General features: G+C 38.6%; 1 protein-coding gene across 2 annotated transcripts in view; it reads right to left on the bottom strand.

The window, feature by feature from the left end:
* Positions 1-7388: 7388 nt before the first annotated feature.
* The window catches only part of CCDC186 (coiled-coil domain containing 186), a 48917-nt gene continuing 36914 nt past the window's right edge, over positions 7389-19391 (bottom strand). For both annotated transcript variants that reach the window (XM_025880684.2, XM_025880686.2), the window contains 5 exons: positions 18300-18489; positions 17063-17143; positions 14922-15132; positions 12224-12443; positions 7389-11587 (listed from right to left, as the gene is read on the bottom strand). In XM_025880684.2, the coding sequence (XP_025736469.1) occupies positions 11504-11587; positions 12224-12443; positions 14922-15132; positions 17063-17143; positions 18300-18489 (786 nt within the window). In that variant the 3' untranslated portion in view covers positions 7389-11503. The remainder of the gene's footprint in view (positions 11588-12223; positions 12444-14921; positions 15133-17062; positions 17144-18299; positions 18490-19391) is intronic.

Here is a 19391-nt window from a genome sequence, read left to right as displayed (position 1 = left end):
TATTATAGGTGATTTATACATAGTAGCTAATGTAGCCAATACTTCCTCTCTTTAGGGCCGAATAATCAGATCTTAGAAATTGAAATGAAGTTTGAAAAACAAGAGGTATATAGATTTCTACGGGTACATGGGAAGAAATGTGTAACTGATTACTTATTTCATAGTTACAACAACTTACTGCATGCTTACTCATTCTAGCAGGCCCCATGCCATATGCTTTATATAATAAACTCCTTTCATCTGCACAGCAAACATATGTTATAGGTGTTTTTACAGATATGAAAACTGGCTTAGGGTTGCTGTAGGTCCAAAGTCCAAAGTCACAATTCGAAGAATTTGAACCCACATATATCTGATTGCAAAGGTTTTGCACACTTGGAAATCATCTGTTTTCTTATTTATTTCTTATTTTCTTTCTTCCTACTCCCACCCTCTACTAGACTGTAAGCTGTACCCATTGGCAAAAAAAGCCTGTTCTTTCACTGCACCGGTCTAGATCAGTACCGGGCATTTGGTAGGCCCTTGAGAAATATTTGTTGCATGAGGAAATAAATGAATGGACTCCAGAGTCTTGCACGGATGCCACACTGTTTTCCTAATACTGCCAGTTTCCAGCGAAGTAATTTATGATGATATACAAGTTTATTTTCCCAATCTAAATTTTTATTAGCTAAAACATATACTTGATATTAGAGACCTCCTTCAGACTTTTAGAAACCAGCCATGTTGAAAGAACTTGGGCTTTGTGAAGGCATACAAATAGCTAATAGAGACATGAAAAGGTGCTCAACATCACTAAACATCAGGGAAATGTAAATCAAAACCACAATGAGATATCACCTCACCCCCATCAGAATGGCTTTTATCAGAAAGACAAAAAATAAGTGTTGGTAAGGATGTGCATAAAAGGGAACCCTGGTGCACTGTTGGTGGGAATGTACATTGGTACAGTCAATATGGAAAACACTATGGATGTTCCTCAAAAAGTTAAAAATAGAACTACCATATGATCCAGCAATCTCACTTCTGGATATATATTTCCCAAGGAAAATATAATCGAGATCCCATGTTCACTGACACATTATTCACAAAGCCGAGGTATGGAAATAATCTAAATATCCATTGATGTACAGATGAATAAAGAAAACGTAAAATTCAGTGGAATATTATTCAGCCTTAAAAAAGAAGGAAATCCTCCCATTTATGTCAAAATTAGATGAAGCTGGAGGACATTATGCTAAATGAAATAAGCCAGACACAGAAAGACAAATACTGCATGATTCCACTTACATGTGGAATGTCAAATAGTCAAACTCGTAGAAGAAGAGAGGAGAGTGACGGTTGCCAGGGGCAGGTGGGGAGGAGGAAGGGAGGAGATGTTGGTCAAAGGTTTCAGTTATGCAGGATGAATGAGTTCTGATGACACAATAACCATGTACAGCAGAAGGCCGATAGTTAAGAATACTCTGTTGTACACTTGCAACTTGCTAAGAGGCTAGATCTCAGATTAAATCTTCACACACACACACACACACACACATACACACACACACAATGGCAACAATGTACAGGTGATGGATAAGTAATTAAGCTTGATTGTGCTGATCTTTTCACATCGTATACATATATCGAGTTGTACACCTGAAATATATACAATTTTTATATGTTGATATCTCCAGTTGTCTAAAAAATAAAACTGATATGAGCGTAAAAATAAAAAGGATAGGGTTATTGAAGACAGGCCAACCTGGGATTAAGTCCTGCCCTACCTTCGCCATAAGTCCTGGAGGGATGGCTGCTTTTCGTTGGAGCCCCAGAGACCAATCTAATCCCTCTCTGCCAGACACAGTGCTCTTATCTCCCCTGAATCCTCCCTTTTCCAGGTTAAAAAAAGACCTAATTCTTTTCAATCATTTCTTAAGAACATGTTTTTCAAAGTCTTCCTCTGCTGGGTCATCTCCTCTGATTAGTCCACACATTTCAGTGTCCCTTTTTAAAAATAATGTCTGTGCTTGGAGCCCCTGGGTGGCTCAATCGGTTAAGCGCCTGCCTTAGGCTCAGGTCATGATCTCAGGGTCCTGGGATCGAGCCCCGAGTCAGGCTCCCTGCTCAGCGGGGATCTCCGTCTCCCTCTGCCCCTCCCCCCACTCATGCTCACTCTCTGTCTCAAATAAATCTTTAAAAAAACTAATGTCTGTGCAAAATAAATGTTTGCTAGGATATAGAGCAACTGGGACTCTTACGCACAGCTAGTGGGTGTACAAATCGTACAACCACATTGGGAAATTTGGGTAGTATCTACTAAAAATAGACATGTGTGTATCTTGTGACTTAATTATTCTAGTGCCGGGCATATGTGCACTAAATATTCATCCGTTTGCTTTGCCACAGACATGTACAAGCATATCATCGCAGCTTGGTTCCTAGGAGCCCCAGACTGGAAACTCCCCCAAAGCTCATCGATACTAGACTGGATAAATTGTGATATAACCACACAATAAAATACTATACAACAAAGGGAATAAATGACCTACAACAATACCCAGCAACACGGATGATCCTTTAAACAAAATGTTGACTCCAAGAATACCTCCTGTACGAGTGCGTCCATACAAAGGCCCGAAAAGTGAGGTAAAATAAATCGATGCTATTAGAAGTTAGGACTGTGATCCTTCCAGGATGGGTCATGACTGGGAGCAGGAGGAGGGGTTTGGGGTGAATCAGTCAGGATCCAGTCGGGACCGAGCAAGCACTGGGTGTTGGTTACACAGCTGTGTTTGGTTTCTAGCAATGTCTTAACCTGTATACTTAGGATATGTGCACTTTTCTAAAAGTATTATTACTATGCCTCAATAAAAGAGGTTTTTGTTGTTGTTGTTGTTGTTAATATAATGATTAGTTAATATACTAGTGTGGATGGGACCCCAACCGGTGGCCTTCCATTAAAGCAACTTTTCTGGCAAACTCAATCACTCAGTTTATTGTGTGTGGCATTTAAGGCCGTTCACAGCCTGGCTGCTATTAGATAACTTCCTGAGGTCCCTTCCATTCCTATGCGTCTCATCATTGCTTGATAAATGTTGAGGATGATAAAGGTTGGCCATGCAAAATTGACTCCATCTTGCTGTGCCAAGCACATAATCCAGATTAAGTTCTAGTCAAACAGAACCACTAGCTATTCCTTCTACACGTTTTCTGTTCCCACCTCTGAGACACCTAGCATGCCCTGAGCAAAAAGGCATGGTGCCTTCTTCTGTCTGGATTCCCTAGTTTTCCTTCCATATGTTGCGACCTATCCATGAAGGCCCTTCTCAGATGATGCTGTCTCCTCCAGCACGAAGCTGGTCCTCTCCCACCACCCTCTGTGCTTAGACGCTGGTCACTTGCCACCTTGTTCCAAGCAGGGTACTTACACTCCCATGGTGCTTTGCCCATAAATAATGATACTGTATATATTGTTAGATGACAGAATGAGAAGCAATGATATCTTTGTTTTGTTAAACATTAAGCTTCTGAGTATCAAAGGTCAACCCCTTGTCTTTGTGCCTTTTCAGGAGGTTGTCCAACATACTTCACTCTCACCTTCAGTCTGGGTCCAGTCAGGAGAGAGAAACAACACAGTAGGTTCAGCCAGAGTTTAATACGAAGAATTATTACCTATGATAAAAGAGTAAATATAAGAAAATTCTAGGTGGTACACTAGGACTCAGGGAGAGTACTTGAGGAAGCACAAACCTGGAAGGGGTTCAGACCTTGCTGGGAAACATGTGGTTCAGCCCACCGGGTAGCAGAGATGTTCGCTGGTTTGGCCAGCCTGGAGCTGGTCCGGAGTCGCCGGGCAAGCAGTAGATAGGCTACCCTCCGAAGGGCTGGCAGGGAAGCAGACAGCCAGCAACTAGTGGTGTGGACGTGCAGTGGCTATGCTGCGTGTGACTGTGACTCTCTGGACAAGTAACTGTGTGTAGCCATGTGGGGGCTTTAGTTTCCATGTCAAGAAGGCCACAGAAAGGTTATCACCAAGTGCTACAAGGTTGCAGAGGGATGGCTGGGGCAGTCTCCATCGGCCGTCCTCCCAAGTCTGAAACTCAGCCCCTGCCTGAAACTTCCAGAAGCCTCTTCTTCCTGTAATGTGCCTCCATTGTCCTCTACTGAGGAAGCTTGACACCATGCTCATTTAAAAGGAGAAATGGTTACAGGAATTCTCTTGTTTATCACAGAGCAGGTATTAAAGAATGCATTGGGATCTGAGAGGCAATAAATCAATAATCCACACATCTTCCACCTCAGAACTTCCTGAATGCATTTGGTTTCAAGGACGTACAGAACTAGGAGGGTGTGCAGATTAAATTCACCGTGTTTTAGGCACCATCAGGGGCAGCAGAGTCTGGAACTGCAAGAAAGAGGCTTATTAACGTGTGACCTCAGGTAAATCACTTTCCACCCGAAGGCCTTTTTCCTGATTTTCTTATGAGGGGTTGCACCGGGTGGGTGGTTTGCAACCCAGGCTACAGTGAGCTGAGAAAAACATAGGCAGTGTTTCAGAGCTACACTCATTCAGTTTAAAAGTTTGAACTTTTCAACCACTTTTTTTAGTGATAAAGCATCTTGTCTTTTATGATATTATGCTGATAAGTGCTCATTCTTTTTGATCCCTACTTGGCAAAATAGAAGTCCATCAGCTCAGAATTTTGTTTTTGAAATTTTACTAGTCTGTGGAACCTGAAAATCTGGTCACTCTGGGACTGGATGTTCTGTCTTGGAGCACTTTTTCATCTCTGGGATCTGTGCTTCTGAAAGGCCTACCAGTCTTTCCTGCTCATCGCCTACGTCTCAAGTAGGCAGAAGAAACAGAAAAGGGGTTCCCTTCAGCAGTGGTAAATAAGGGGTCCATCACAGATGATTAGCACGGTCCCTGCACAATGAGGACTCACAAATACACAAACCAATTCATATTTTAAAGATATTTTGTAAACCCTAAGGCAGCAACGAAAACATTTTAAAATGAGGCGTAACTCAGAAGCCAACTGTAGTGATATAATTGTATCATATAAAATATTCAATTAATTCAAAGGGAGGCAGAACATTTAGGAAAGGATGAAAAAAAAAAAAAGAGTTTACCTGTGTGTCTTGCTGAGCATCATGGCCTAGTCTTAGGGTCCGCAAACAGCCTGTTCTACCAAAACACAAGTCATCTGCTTCGGGAGTATTTGAGCTATCTAGACTGCTTTGAAAGCACCACAGAACCTCAACAAGGGTGTCTTCTGGGGGCACCTGGGTGGCTCAGTCGTTAAGCGTCTGCCTTCGGCTCAGGTCATGATCCCAGGGTCCTGGGATCGAGCCCCACATCAGGCTCCCTGCTCAGCGGGGAGCCTGCTTCTCCCTCTGCCACTCCCCCTTGCTCATGTTACTGCTCTTGCTGTCTCTGCCAAATGGATAAATAAAATCTTAAAAAAAAATAAGTAACTATCTTAAAAAAAATAAAGTCTTAAAAAAATAATAAAATCCATCGGTGGCATTTGGGCTTGACAGCTTGGGCACACGAGAGATACCAGTAGCCGCTATGACGTCAGAACAACTTGTGAGATTGGATCATCCAGTTGAGTTCTCAGGAGGCACCGGCAGCTTGAGCATGGGGAACATCATCCCACCACAGAGCCTGGCTTCCAGGCTTCTGCTTCAACGTTTTTTTGAAAGTTGGTGCCTTGGAGCTTAGAAGACACTGAACCTCATAAAAGTAGAGAAAGAAGGTAAGAAACATTTCAGGCAAGCACTCAAAGCCCCTTTTATCCATAAGTTTTGAATAAAGTATTATTTAAATAAGTTTTTTTTTTTTTTTGAGAGAGAGAGAGAGCACGTGTGAGCAGGGAGGCACAGAGGGCGAGAGAGAATCCCAAGCAGGCTCCATGCCCAGCGCAGAGCCTGACATGGAGCTTGATTTCACGACCCTGAGATCATGATCTGAGCCAAAATCAAGTCAGGCGCTTTCCCAGCTGAGCCATCCAGGCGCCCCTAAAATATTTCTACGGCAAAGTGAGTTCTGAATTCCAATCAGGATGCCAGAAACAGAGTCTTTCTGGCCTGTCTCAGCAGGGTCTCCCTCCACCCTTGTCCTAAATTCACACAATAACAATACACAAAATCCAACAGCACCCTCCATTGATTGGCACAGGCCCATGGGGACCTGGTTTGCGGGGAGATGGGATCTAAGGGGGCTCTGGTGGAAGAACAGACACTGAGAGTGTTTCCCCTATGGGGAGGGCAGAAACAGCTCAAACCTGCAGCAAGGGCGGCCAGGGTGATGGGCATTTCCAGGTGTCTCACTTAGTCAGAGCTTATAAAAAGAACCCAAGAAATGACAGGTAGTGCGGCAAGTTTAACTGGTATTTCCTGGGACCAGCAAAGTCAGAGGGTGCTGAAAATACACACAAACACACTACTTACTGCCCTTGGGCCTTTATTTATTAAAAACAAAGACTATAGGGTGAAATTGTGTAGAAAACCACTCGTGTATTTAATATATTCCCGTTAATGCAACTAGCAGTTGACTCTCAATAACGTTTTTTATTTCAGTGGATCCTAAATGGACAATTGAACTATTCCTGCAATGTGTTAATGGTAGAGATTCCTCTCTGGAATATAACATCCTATCTCTTTTTTTGGGAGTGCAGTTAGGAGGGGAGATAGCCTATCTGGCAAACAGCGTGACCTTCGGGCAATCAAAAAGTAAAACAAGGCTGAAAATTCCTCAGAAATAGCATATTTCTTAAATGCATGTTTAAAAAAAAACCACCACCAAGAATCAAGTCTCTTACATATAATGTAGGAATCTCTAGGGCATCTCTACAGAGGCAGGAACGCCAAGTCCGGTCACATTGTTCTCAATCATTAAAACCTCATTGGTCCTCGTCAGACACAGGCATCCTCTTAAGCTTCTAGTCCTAATGCAGTGTGTCCTCATTCTACATTCATTGACTGGAGCGGTTATTAAGAACAAAACAGACATGGATATAAATTCAGCGGAATGGTCTTTCCAATCTCATGCCTGAGGGTCCACTGACCAGTTAAGAACTACAAGCCAAAATAAAAAATAAAATAAAAAAATACCTACCACAGCCAGTATCCCTTCCCTTCACTCACTCTCTTCCTGCCTACATTCCTTTCCTTGCAGACAAATCCGTAGGCTACCAGAAAGCAGACTATTGAGGACGTCACCTAAGCTTCCTCTATTCTTTTAATTCTACTCTTATTCCAAGGATCCTGATTTTAGGGGATTCTTTCCAGTAGTGAAGTCATGAAGGTATGTGGCATAATTTAAGTGTGCTAGAACTTGAGAGAAATGGAAAACAACACGGCATGATGTGAAATAACTACCACACACGTTAACTTCATGAAATTAATGCCATTTCGATAGGTTTTTATTGAACATATTAGATCCTTATTATTAAGGCTAGGTAATTTGGGCAAGTGAGTACATGGATTTGTGGAAAACATGAATATATTACTGGCTTATCAAGTTCAATGAGAAATTTTCACACAGGCATGTGAAAATGTCCATGTGAAAACAGGCATGTGAAAATCTGCCTTTTGTAAAAGGTCAAATTTTGTTACCAATTAAAACACAAATTTGAAATAGAACCTGGCATTCAATTTAATCTGTTTACTATTGTTCAGTGACTTCTAATAATTGGTATAATAAAGATAACTGTGGAAAGCAAAAATCCCTAGTGTGATTTAAAAAAGAAAATCCAAGCAATCTGAAGCAGCCTTGCCAACAGTCTGGAGAATCAGTCTGTCTAGCAAGTCGTGTATGTAAATAAATAATCAGAGATGCTACTAAAATACAACTTAGTAAACAGGCATTACCTATTTAATAAGTACAATATATACATAGAATTCTCTTGAAAAGCTTCATTTTATACAGAAACATATTTACAAAATGAACAGTGTAATCAAATTAAAGATTATCTGTACAATGCACACGTATATATATGAACTTTTGGAAGATAAACAAGTTTCATCATTGTAGTCAAAATGGACAGCCATATGCATTTTAAAAAAGGAATCCATCCCAGAAAATACATCTTTAATATACAATTATATTTTTCATTTATCCTCCTAAAAATTCTTCATGTTTGGATACTTTTTCAATTATTTTCTCTTGTTCAGAGCCTTGAAAAATTTCAGGTTTCTAGTGCCACCAACTGGTGTTAAAAATTAACAATCTTAGTGTCAAAAAAAGACTGTTTTGTTTTAAAAAAAGGATATTGAAAAACAGGCTACTAGAGTCAACATTCATAAGGCAAACTAACCATACTGAGTAGCAACATGACTGATAAAAATATTTTCACTACAGTAGCATTTACAATATTAATGGTTTTTAATGTTTTGGTTTCTTTCTACCAGTAAATCTTGGTTTAAATTTATATGCAAAAAATCTTTAGAAAATAATATGCTGGTAAAACGAAGTTTAGGAATATACATGAAAACATGATTAGATTCCTCTTTGTGAGCATCAAGTAGGCATTAACAATTTACTAAAAGGGCAAAAATCAAGTATCTTTTTACGGTCTTTGATTTTTTTTCTTCAAGAATAATTAAACATCAAACTGTGACAGTTAGAGAATGCACAGACCATCGTGAGACCATCTGCTCTCAGCATACCCCAGAGCAAGGATTCATTTCCCAAAGCTTCATGCCACAGTGAGATTTCTGGGCCACTATATGCACAAGTCGATTAACCTCCTTCCTTCTGCGGCAGGGGCTCAAAGAGTGGCTCCTACCGCCTCCCACCATTGTAACTAGACCACAGTGCCATGAGGACAGCAAGAGCCCTGTCTGATTTGTTCACCAATAAAACCACAATACCCCAGATGCTGCCTGGCAATAGCAGGTTTTCAATACATGTGTGAATACTAACATGCTGGTAGCCTGATAAAATTTAATTCAAGATAAATCACTTTAAATGGTGATGAAGATAGAAAGTTAAAAAAAAAAAAAAAACCACACACAACACCAAAGTTCAAACCCATTTCTTTGCTCAAACCCACTATTTTCAATCCTTAACACTGAGCAGGCTAAAGTTTGAAGTGGTTTGGGAAAAAAGGGAGTCACAGTAAGAATTCACTTCAAAATTAAAACCTAGAAAAGCATATGCAGATGTACACACACAAAAAAATAATTTCCTGCTCAAAGAAACCAAAACAGTGCTAAGTAGCCAAAACAGCCTTTGATGTGTATAACTAATAATGAACATATAAATTTTGCCCCAGATCTCAGGTTTATCCAGACCATTTTCCTTTTCTAGACACCCATTCTTCTCTCCATACATTCAATATATTAAGAGTAGAAGACCCTCTAAATCCTTACATTAGCAGCTTTTTGTGATTGGTATAAAGATCTGACATATGCACATCTTTGTACATTACTTTGCTCAGGTCTAATCCATACACAAAAAGATACAGTAGAAACTGAAGAACAAAAGGAAAATAAAAGCATTTTCTTCAAAAATTTTCCATAGCTTGAAAAATAAGTCAGAATGTTGTTTATAATAAACAGCCTTCCTCTAAAGTAGTGTCACCATTTGAGTTCTCCAAATGAATGGTGTGGCACACATGTTAATATTGGAATGTTTCACTTTTGTATGCAATAAAATGTATATATTTTTAGAAAGTGTATAGACATAGGACACTATAGATCTGATCACTACTTGGTCTCCATTCACACATTTTGTGTCTTGGAAGAAAAAAACAAATATTGTAGTGTATGAATCTCCATTACAGAAGAAGTCATGAAATTTAGTTATGTTGGCTACTCTAAGGAGTCTTTAGGAATATCAATAGTATGTCTAGAAAAATGGGAAAATAATTCAGATTTGTTTGCACTTACTCCCTCTTACTTTATTTTGATAAATTATTATTGGTAAAAAGAACAAGACACATTATGGTACGACTAACACTTGTTATAGCTATTTTAAAAAAAAGGTGTTTTTTGGACTTATATTTCCATTTTGAAAAGATTTTGTTTTTGGATGGCAAGATATAACTTGATTTACAGAAAAAATAAGATGCTGCATTAAATCCTTAGTAAAAATGTAGTAAATGATCTTTTTAAACAATGTTGATTAAAAAAAACGTTAAAACACATTAAAGGGATATTGCCACCATGAGCCCAACTTTTAGAGCCATACAACTCCTTAAAGGTTAATTCATCATCCCAAAGCTTACTTCTCTTAAGGAGAGAAAAAAGGATGCAAAAATCTAAAACAAAAGTGACACCTGTGGCAACATCTGCATATTAGCCAAGGTAACCTATTACAGAGATGATCCGAATATAATGAAATGTGAAAAGCCACACTCAGAAATGATAATAAGTTACAAATTACAAGAGGAAGGAACAAAATTCAATGATGTAGAAATACTGATACTATGACTGGCAACATTTAAGTGCACATCTTAAATAAATATTGTAAAAATCCATTAGGATACACAAATTTGGCTCTAAAATTCCTTTGGTTACAGAGATGTAATTATTTTGTATTTTAAATAAATATATTGAAACACATCACATTGGGGACTATAAGATCACTCCACTGGAATATATAATTATATAATGGTAAGGAATGGTACCAAATGAAATGGTTAACAGAGCCATATGCTGGATTCTCTTGGGAAATGGTTCTTCATAAATATCTTAAACATTTATCTTTACATTTCATGTTAGTAAAACTAAAGTATTCCAGTTTCAAAGAATTCATTATTCATCTCTCTGCTCTAATGACTAATCTATTTCACATTTTAAAATACAACTGAAGTCCACAAATCTAAGTGAGCATGTTATTTAAAATCATATTTTGTGTAACTGAAAAATAAAAAAACTCAACCTTAACTCAAACAATTTGAATCTGAAAAAAACGTACCTAGCACAGATAAGGAAACCTGACAGAGGCATGCAATGTCTGATAACTGCTAGCTACCAAGCGCTGGCTTTCCTATTAGCTTCCATTAAAATTAAAAGATTTAAGGACTCACTGGCATCCCTAAAATACAGTCAAATGTTATACTGGAATGTCAAACAAAATTTTAATCACTTTAGTTTTCTTCATGTTGGAGAAATAGCATATTACTGAATGATTAACACGTGTCCTTTCATGCATAATTTTAAAAAGCTGAATCATTTTTGACATAATATAGTTTCAAAGGAAGAAATATGGAGAAGGGGTTTTCAAAAGCCCTTGCAAAAATGTTCAGCACTTCATAGGACTATTAGCAATTTCAGTTGTTCTGATTCAGTGACAGGCTGTCACTATACAAATTTCATCAAAGCTCATTCTCTTACAGTATACACAGCAATGCATTCGTATTGTAAAAGGATACTTTTTTATACAGATGAAGCAAAACAATTTTTTACTGGCTGACACACAAAGCAGGGAAAATTTTCCAACAATACTGGGCAGTGGCACCTGCTCCTTATGTGGCTTTTGTGTTTAGTGACCAAGAGCTACGTGTTAGGTTTTCTTCGTCCTCTGTTCTAGTTCATGCTGGTGTTTAATAAGACGTTCTATTTCTGTTCCAAGTGTTTGTAGATTTTCCTTTACCAGTAAGAAAAAGGGGGAAAGAAAACAGAACCATTATCATAAGTATATAGATTCAGTTTGAACTATTTTTGCTTAAATTTTGACACTGAAAGGGTGAGGATTAGTCTTCAGTGCTCTGTGGCATAAACCAGGTGCACAGCAGTTTTCAGTAAGTAAGTCCTGTACATTTCAGAATCTTTACTGAAGCTACAGCAAATTTTAGTGCATAGATTTATTACTAGATTTACAACTTTATTTACTAACTCTCAAGGCCCAAACATAGCACAAATAGAATAGCTGGGTCGGGTAAAAGCTGCAAAAGTAAAGCTGGAAAATACATTAGAAAATGAATGCCTTAAACTTAAAATAGAGTCTCTGCGATTGATTATAACTAATTATACAGGTCAAAGGCCACCCACTGCAAAATAAACTGTCTGTACAACAGCTAAGCTGATTTTTTGCTCTTTCTTCCTTTCCTTCCTAGCTTAAAAAATTTTATTTTTCAAGAAAAACACAAAAATTTTATCTCCAGGTAAAATGGCTACCTTGCATTACAGAACTAGTCCATTTACAGGCTAGCTCACACTATGAAAGAGGCACCATTATGCCATGCTTACTTACTGGCTGTAAGTAAATGAGAAACACAGATACCTTCAAAGTAATATTTTTTAGTAATGTATCCTCCAAAACAGCCTGTAATTTTCTGTTGATCTCCAAAGAGAGGTCCAATGTTAATCCACTATCAGCTGGATGGGATGTATATAAAGATGCCATAATGCCGCCCCGTCTACTTAAATGGACTTTGTTAAAATCAGATGCCTCTGAAGAAAGTGTGCCTGATTCTTCCCGTAAAATGTAACTCTGAATTATTCTGCAAAATAAAATGACACTGTCAGTTATATACTTGCAGAATTAAAAACATTAAAATTTACAAGAGTCAACTAATCATAAGCATGAAGATGATTAGCATAAAACAAGTACCTATTAGGTTAATAACAGTAATGTTAGAAAATAAATTTTCTTATTCACATGGTATCTTTTTTTTTAAAGATTTTGAGAGAGTGCGTGCACCTACAAGCAGGGGGGAGGGGCAGAGGGAGAGGAAGCAGCACAGACTCCCCGGTGTGCAGGAAGCCGGACTTGGGGCTCAATCCCAGAACTCTGGGATCATGACCTGAGCTGAAAGCAGATGCTTACCTGACTGAGCCACCTAGGTGCCCCCAGATGATGTCTTAATCCCATTTTTGTTTAATATGGTATTTACATTAAAGATGTATAAACATTGTTTTTCTATTTCTTTCCTTATTACTTTAATCAAAATATTTTAAATTTTTTAAAAGAGTTTATTTATTTATTTGACAGAGACAGAGCATAAGCAGAGGGAGCTGCAGGCAGAGGGAGAGGGAGAAGCAGGCTCCCCGCTGAGCAGAAAGCCCGATGTGGGGCTTGATCTCAGAACCCCAGGAACATGACCCTACCTGAAGGCAGACACCCAACCTACTGAGCCACCCAGGTGCCCCTAATCAAAATATTTTTGAGCAATTTATTACACCATTTCAGTTAATATTTTCTATTTTCTTGTTATTAAACTTAGAACTTTATTCATTTTTTTAAAAAGATTTATTTATTTAAGGGTGCCTGGGTGGCTTGGTCATTAAGCGTCTGCCTTTGGCTGGGGTCATGATCCCGAAGTTCTGGGATCACGCCCCACATCGGGCTCCCTGCTCTGCGGGAAGCCTGCTTCTCCCTCTCCCACTCCCCCTGCTTGTGTTCCCTCTCTGTGTCTCTGTCAAATAAATAAATAAAATCTTAAGAAAAAAAAAGATTTTAGAGACAGAGCACGTGCACATGAATGTATGTGCGAGCAGGGGACCGGGGGCGGGGGGAGGTGGCGGCACAGGGCTCAATCTTGAGACACTGAGATTACGACCTGAGCTGAAATCAAGAGTCAGACTTAACCAACTGAGCCACCCAGGCACCCCTTCTTTTTCTTTTAAAAGTCATGGGCCAACTTTTCTCTAAGTCTAAAATTATTTCAAAATAAAAATTATAAAGTCATGGGTAAAAAGTTGCAATATATAAAAAATACATCTTAAAAGAATATGGTATTTGTAAGAGGAATTTTGCACAGCAATTTTTTTTTCCTTTTTACCAGGTGAGGAAGGAAGGCCCAAGCCCCAGAGAGCCCAGCTCCCGGGAGGGGAGAACAAGCCACTGGAGGGATGAAGAGGAAAGATCACAGGCTACAGGGTCAGGATGGAGAACCCGCAGGTGAGATGAAAAAAAAAAAAACAAACAACCATGCCAGAGGCCAGTTAGCAGGGGGACAAAATAGAAAACAAAAGTGCATGAAAATACGTCTCATAAACGTGACTGAGAAAAAGTAAGGTTTCAGAGTACCAAAGCAAAGAATATTAGTGCAAACTAAACGTGTATGGAACACACTGCATGGCAGATTCCAGGCTGTGCTGACCAGGCATCCCGCCCACCTCACGGAAAGCCAGTACCCCCTGCTCAGGGGCCAGGACGCCCTGAGGCCCCCAAGGTCACCGTTCAAAAGGCCGGTTCTTAGCTCAAGGCCCCTGGTGCCCAGCTACTGGGAGCTCGAGAAGCCAGTTTTTGACTTTAGGTCACACTGACCTAGTCCCAGCTGGGCCCAGATCCCCAGCTCTTGGTCTGTCACTTACTGGATTAGTGGTGACTCTGGAACATTTAGTGATTTGACCTGAACACCACCAGTTATTTGTCCGTTTTAAGAAATCAATGAAAGTTTAAAGTCATAGGCACAGAATCTTGTACTTGGCAGGTGCCCAATAAATTACCCACTACATCCTACCCAACAGGAAAGATAATCCACAACCCCATATCTCTCTTAGAGCCACAGTCATGAAAATCAAAAGCTAACAGAGTGCTTTTATTAAACCCGTTATTTTAGTATCCTAAAAAAATTAAGATCTATTGAATTCTAGATCACCTTAAAGACCTGTTTTCTTTCATCTCTGTATTCCCAAAACCTAGAACATAGTAAGTGATCAATAAAAGACTGGGAACTGAACGACTACAATTAAGAATTATTTTTTGAGGGGCGCCTGGGTGGCTCAGTCATTAAGCGTCTGCCTTCAGCTCAGGTCATGATCCCAGGGTCCTGGGATGGAGCCCTGCGGGAAGCCTGCTTCTCCCTCTCCCACTCCCCCTGTTTGTGTTCCTCTCTCACTGTCAAATAAATAAAATCTTTAAAAAAAAAAAAATTATTTTTTGAAAGATTGGCTCTTGATATGATTTTGAAAACAGTAACTTTACCATATAAGTAATGATATTTCAAACACAGATTGTGTTATATAATACATACTTTGTTTTTTTCCTAATTTCTTCCACTAACTGTTTGATATGATCTTCCATAAATTCTATCTTTTCATTTTTCCGGGCATGTGCTTTTTGCAGCCTTACGATCCTCTCAATCAACATGGCCTTGTCCACTTCTGGAAAGTTATCCACAGCTCCTGACGACCCGGTATTTTCTGGAGATCGATCTTCTGCACTGCTTCGAGCATTGAGGGACCCTGAAGACCAAAAAAAAAAAAAAAAAAAAAAATCAGTTTAGGTACTGTATTCAGTCTAGAGTCATCTGCTAATGTCACATATTATTTCTTCTAGTATAATTTGCAAATATTCGCTCTAACAGAGTCGGGCACAGAATACAAGGCATACCTGGCCTGAGTTCTTATTTCGGAATACATGAATGACCTAAGTGCCAAAGGGCCTATTATGTCTCTCAGGAACCGGGTGAGGAAGCAGCAATAGAGAAACAAGAAACTCAAGAAAAAGTCAGAATAACAAGTCTGAAATGAAACTGAGAGCCAGAGCCAGAGCCAGAGCAGACAGCCCCCAGAGTGGGCTCAGCTCTGAGGCCCGCCCCCCGAGGATCGAGTCCTACTCCGCCACTTTCTAGCTGCGTGATGCTGGATAAGTTACTTAATTCTGTGCCTTGGTCACTTCATCTTAAAATGGGCAGATTAGTATTCACCTCATAGGACTGTTATCCTCATTTAAATGAGTTAATATATGTGAAGTGCTTGGAACAGTTCATATAAGTAAGCACTCAGTAAATATTAGCTATTACTTTTATTAACATCAGTGGAGAAAAACTTCTGATCCTCTCTACCCTACAAACATAAGTCTTTTTTCAACTCCATTTTGTAGATTTAAGACAGTAATATACCCTATCCAAGGTCACGCACTAATAAATGACAGACCTGGGTTCTAAATACCTATGTGTAGGGGCACCTGGGTGGCTCAGTTGTTAAGCGTCTGCCTTCGGCTCAGGTCGTGATCCCAGGGTCCTGGGATCGAGCCCCGCATCGGGCTCCCTGCTCCGCGGGGAGCCTGCTTCTCCCTCTCCCGCTCCCCCTGCTTCTGTTCCTTCTCTCGCTGTGTCTCTCTCGGTCAAATAAATAAATAAAATCTTTTAAAAAAATAAATAAATACCTATGTGTAGTTTCAACCCATGTTCTTCCTACTATGTGATCTTCCCACTACTGTAATAGTTGATGTGCAACTCCTGGGAGGGTGTGTAGTGTCACGGCATGCACTCATTCTAGAGTCTGAGAGTTCTGTCACTGTGGATTTGGGGCAAGTCATGGAACCATTCTGAACCTTCGTTTCCTCATCACTAAAATGCGAATTGTAACACCTCACACAACTATTCTCCAGAGTAAATAATAAGCTTAAAGTGCTTGGCATGATTCCTGGCACTTTAAAATGACAAATACACTGATATTTTGCTAATTACCATTTCCATGATGATATCAATCATAATTTTATGGACTCTATTTTCTCTTTAGACCACAGGCATATTTCATGGGAAAAGCTAAAAGATTTAAACATATGTGTATATATAAAAAATCTTAAAATATAATGATCATTTCATTAGTTTTCAGGTGTTAAAAGTAACATAAAAGTAAAAAAAAGAGAGACCATATTTTTTTTTAAAGATTTTATTTATTTATTTGACAGAGAGAGACACAATGTGAGAGGGAACACAAGCAGGCGGAGTGGGAGAGGGAGAAGCAGGCTTCCCACCGAGCAGGGAGCCTGATGCGGGGCTCGATCCCAGGACCCCGGGATCATGACCTGAGCTGAAGGCAGATGCTTAACGACTGAGCCACCCAGGCGCCCAAAGAGAGACCATATTATAACAAATCTCTCTATATATGGATGGATATATCTAAATTTAAAAATGGAAGAGGAAATTGTCACAAGGAATAAAGAAGATGCAGGTAAGATAATAGGAGATAGGGAGACAGATCATCTAGAACCCCATGACAAACATGAAACCCTGGGAAATGATGAGAACTTATTTAATTGGAAATAATACCACTTTTCATAACTCAAAATGGGAAAAAAAAATATCAACACTTTTTAACATAAAAAAATGTTAGTTCTTTTTACAATCAGTCACTAGATAACAACTGAAACCAGAAACTTTTTTACCTGATGAACTAGAACGACTCCCCATGCTGCTGACTTCTTTATCATAGCTTCCATTCTCCACCTGATCTAATTTTCTTCGTGCTACAGGGAAAAGAAATTACTTGTGACAATTATCATGACCATTTGCCCCATTATTTCTGATTTTAATTGCTAAAATCGCTCAGGCAAAAATGACAAACACAAGAGAAATTTGTGGAATAAATACTTTAGACAGGAGGGCTATAGTTGTCACTCATATAAAATGATATCTAGAAATGTACAGGTCAAATACAAAATACAGAGAAACAACACTATGATGACATCACCTAGGCACAGTGACTTAACATTCAGAGTCCTGATGGATTTAGATGACCTCTACAATACCAGAAATTTCCCTTCAATTATAGCTTTAAAAACAAACTGAATTCTTATAGCAAATATCTGAATATATTAAGTAAATGCTAAATCTCTTTTATCTTAATACTATATTTCACCCAATAAGTATCGAGAATAGTAGAGATTAGGAAGTCAGAACACATATCTTATTCATCTTTGTATCCAAGCATATAGCACAGTTTAAATTGTTTAAATTTTTAAATGAAAGAAATCTGGGTTCCAGTCCCAGCTGTTAATCATTGTGTTCAGGTCGTTCATAACCTGTCTGGGTCTGTTTCTTCTAAGATGAAGGGTTAGGGCTCAATGATCTCTAAGGTAGAGAGGTCTACAAAGTGGGGTGCAGGTACCCTAGATGCTGCACAAAAAAACTCATAGCACATGTAGGGAGAAAATATTAGAATTTCCATTTATACTTCCATTTCATCTGATCTTTGAAAAGATTGTTTTTAATTTTTATTTTTATTATATTTATTTTAATCAGATTCTATTTTTCATGTTTTTTAATGTAGTGATACATGTTTTAAATTTATAAATATATATAAATCTGAGAACAAATGCTTAAATACTTTTTACTGATTGGAGTATGTGATCAAAAAAGTTTAGACACTACTGTCCTCAAGTATATTCCCAACTCTCACATTTTAGGGTTCTGTGAATAAATGTCCTTTAGCATAGAAGATGTTATAGACTATTCATGGAACTCCAAGAGGTTTAGCGATTTGGTTTATAAACATTAATACATTAAAGAGAACATATAGCACTAATCAGTGTGGTAGAACCTGATGTAAAATATTTTTTTTCTATAAATCCTTAATGACTAAAAGATGCAACATTAAGGTCTAAGTGTGCAAGAATTTTATACCTTGCTGGAGTTGTTTGGTAAGATCTTTGACACTGAAGGCATGTTTACGTCTTTGGGTTACTAATTCATCTTTTAGTTCTTCGACCTGGGTACTCAATGCTTTAACTTCTGTTTGTCTACAGGTGAGTTCCGCTTGCAGAGTCTGGACCTCCTCTTTTCGCAGTTCTTCCTCTTTTGACAATCTACTTTCCTAAATATTAAATGAGATCAAACAAAAAACACCAATTTTAACACCTGTTTCCATTACTGCTCACAGTTTAAAACCTGAAAATTCAAGGTCCTTGATGGTAGATTCTTCCAGAATTGCTCCTTACCACGTTTTGTTTCCTGCACTCCTCAAATTCCTTGTGTGGGAATGCAGGGGCATATTAATGTATTTGCCATTTTATACATGCAAAACAGTCTACATCAGAGGTCTCTGGTTATTTTGGACTAACATCTCAAATTATTTTTGAGTAACCTGAAGACACTCTGAAATATTAAACCATTTTTAAACTATAAAAATCTAGAGATTTGAAATACTTTAAAAAATATATAGTAATTCCAAGGGTGCCTAGGTGGCTCAGTCAGTTGAATGTCTAAGTCTTGATTTTGGCTCAGGTCATGATTTTGGGGTCATGAGATTGAGCCCCGTGTCAGGCTCCATACTCAGCAGGAAGTCTGCTTGAGATTCTCTCTCTCCCTCTCCATCTGCCCCTCCCCCCCCAATAAATAAATCTTAAAAAAAAAAATATATATATATACACACACACACATATACGTGGTAATTCCAGTTCCTAATGACAAAAACCATGGTTTTCTTATTTTCAAAAGTGAAATACTTTTTCATAAACACTTTAGGAAGGTATTTTATTATAAATGATATAAACAGGAAGGAAAAAGGACACTTTAAACAAGTTAGAAGGAAAAACTGACACTTCTCACAGCATTTGAAATTACCAGAAAATCAGGCCAATAAAAAAAAGAGCTCAACTTTAACTACCAGTAGGTTTATGCTAACAGGAAAATTTAATTTGTGCTTCTTGTATGTCACTTTAAAAGTTAAATGTAGGGCACCTGGGTGGCTCAGATGGTTAAGCATCTGCCTTCAGC

Source organism: Callorhinus ursinus, unplaced genomic scaffold, assembly GCF_003265705.2.
Source record: "Callorhinus ursinus isolate GAN/ISIS: 27379988/994484 unplaced genomic scaffold, GSC_fseal_2.0 scaffold20, whole genome shotgun sequence".
NCBI lineage: Eukaryota > Metazoa > Chordata > Mammalia > Carnivora > Otariidae > Callorhinus > Callorhinus ursinus.
Note: the sequence above shows the minus strand (reverse complement) of the source record. Positions and strands in the feature narration are given on the sequence as shown.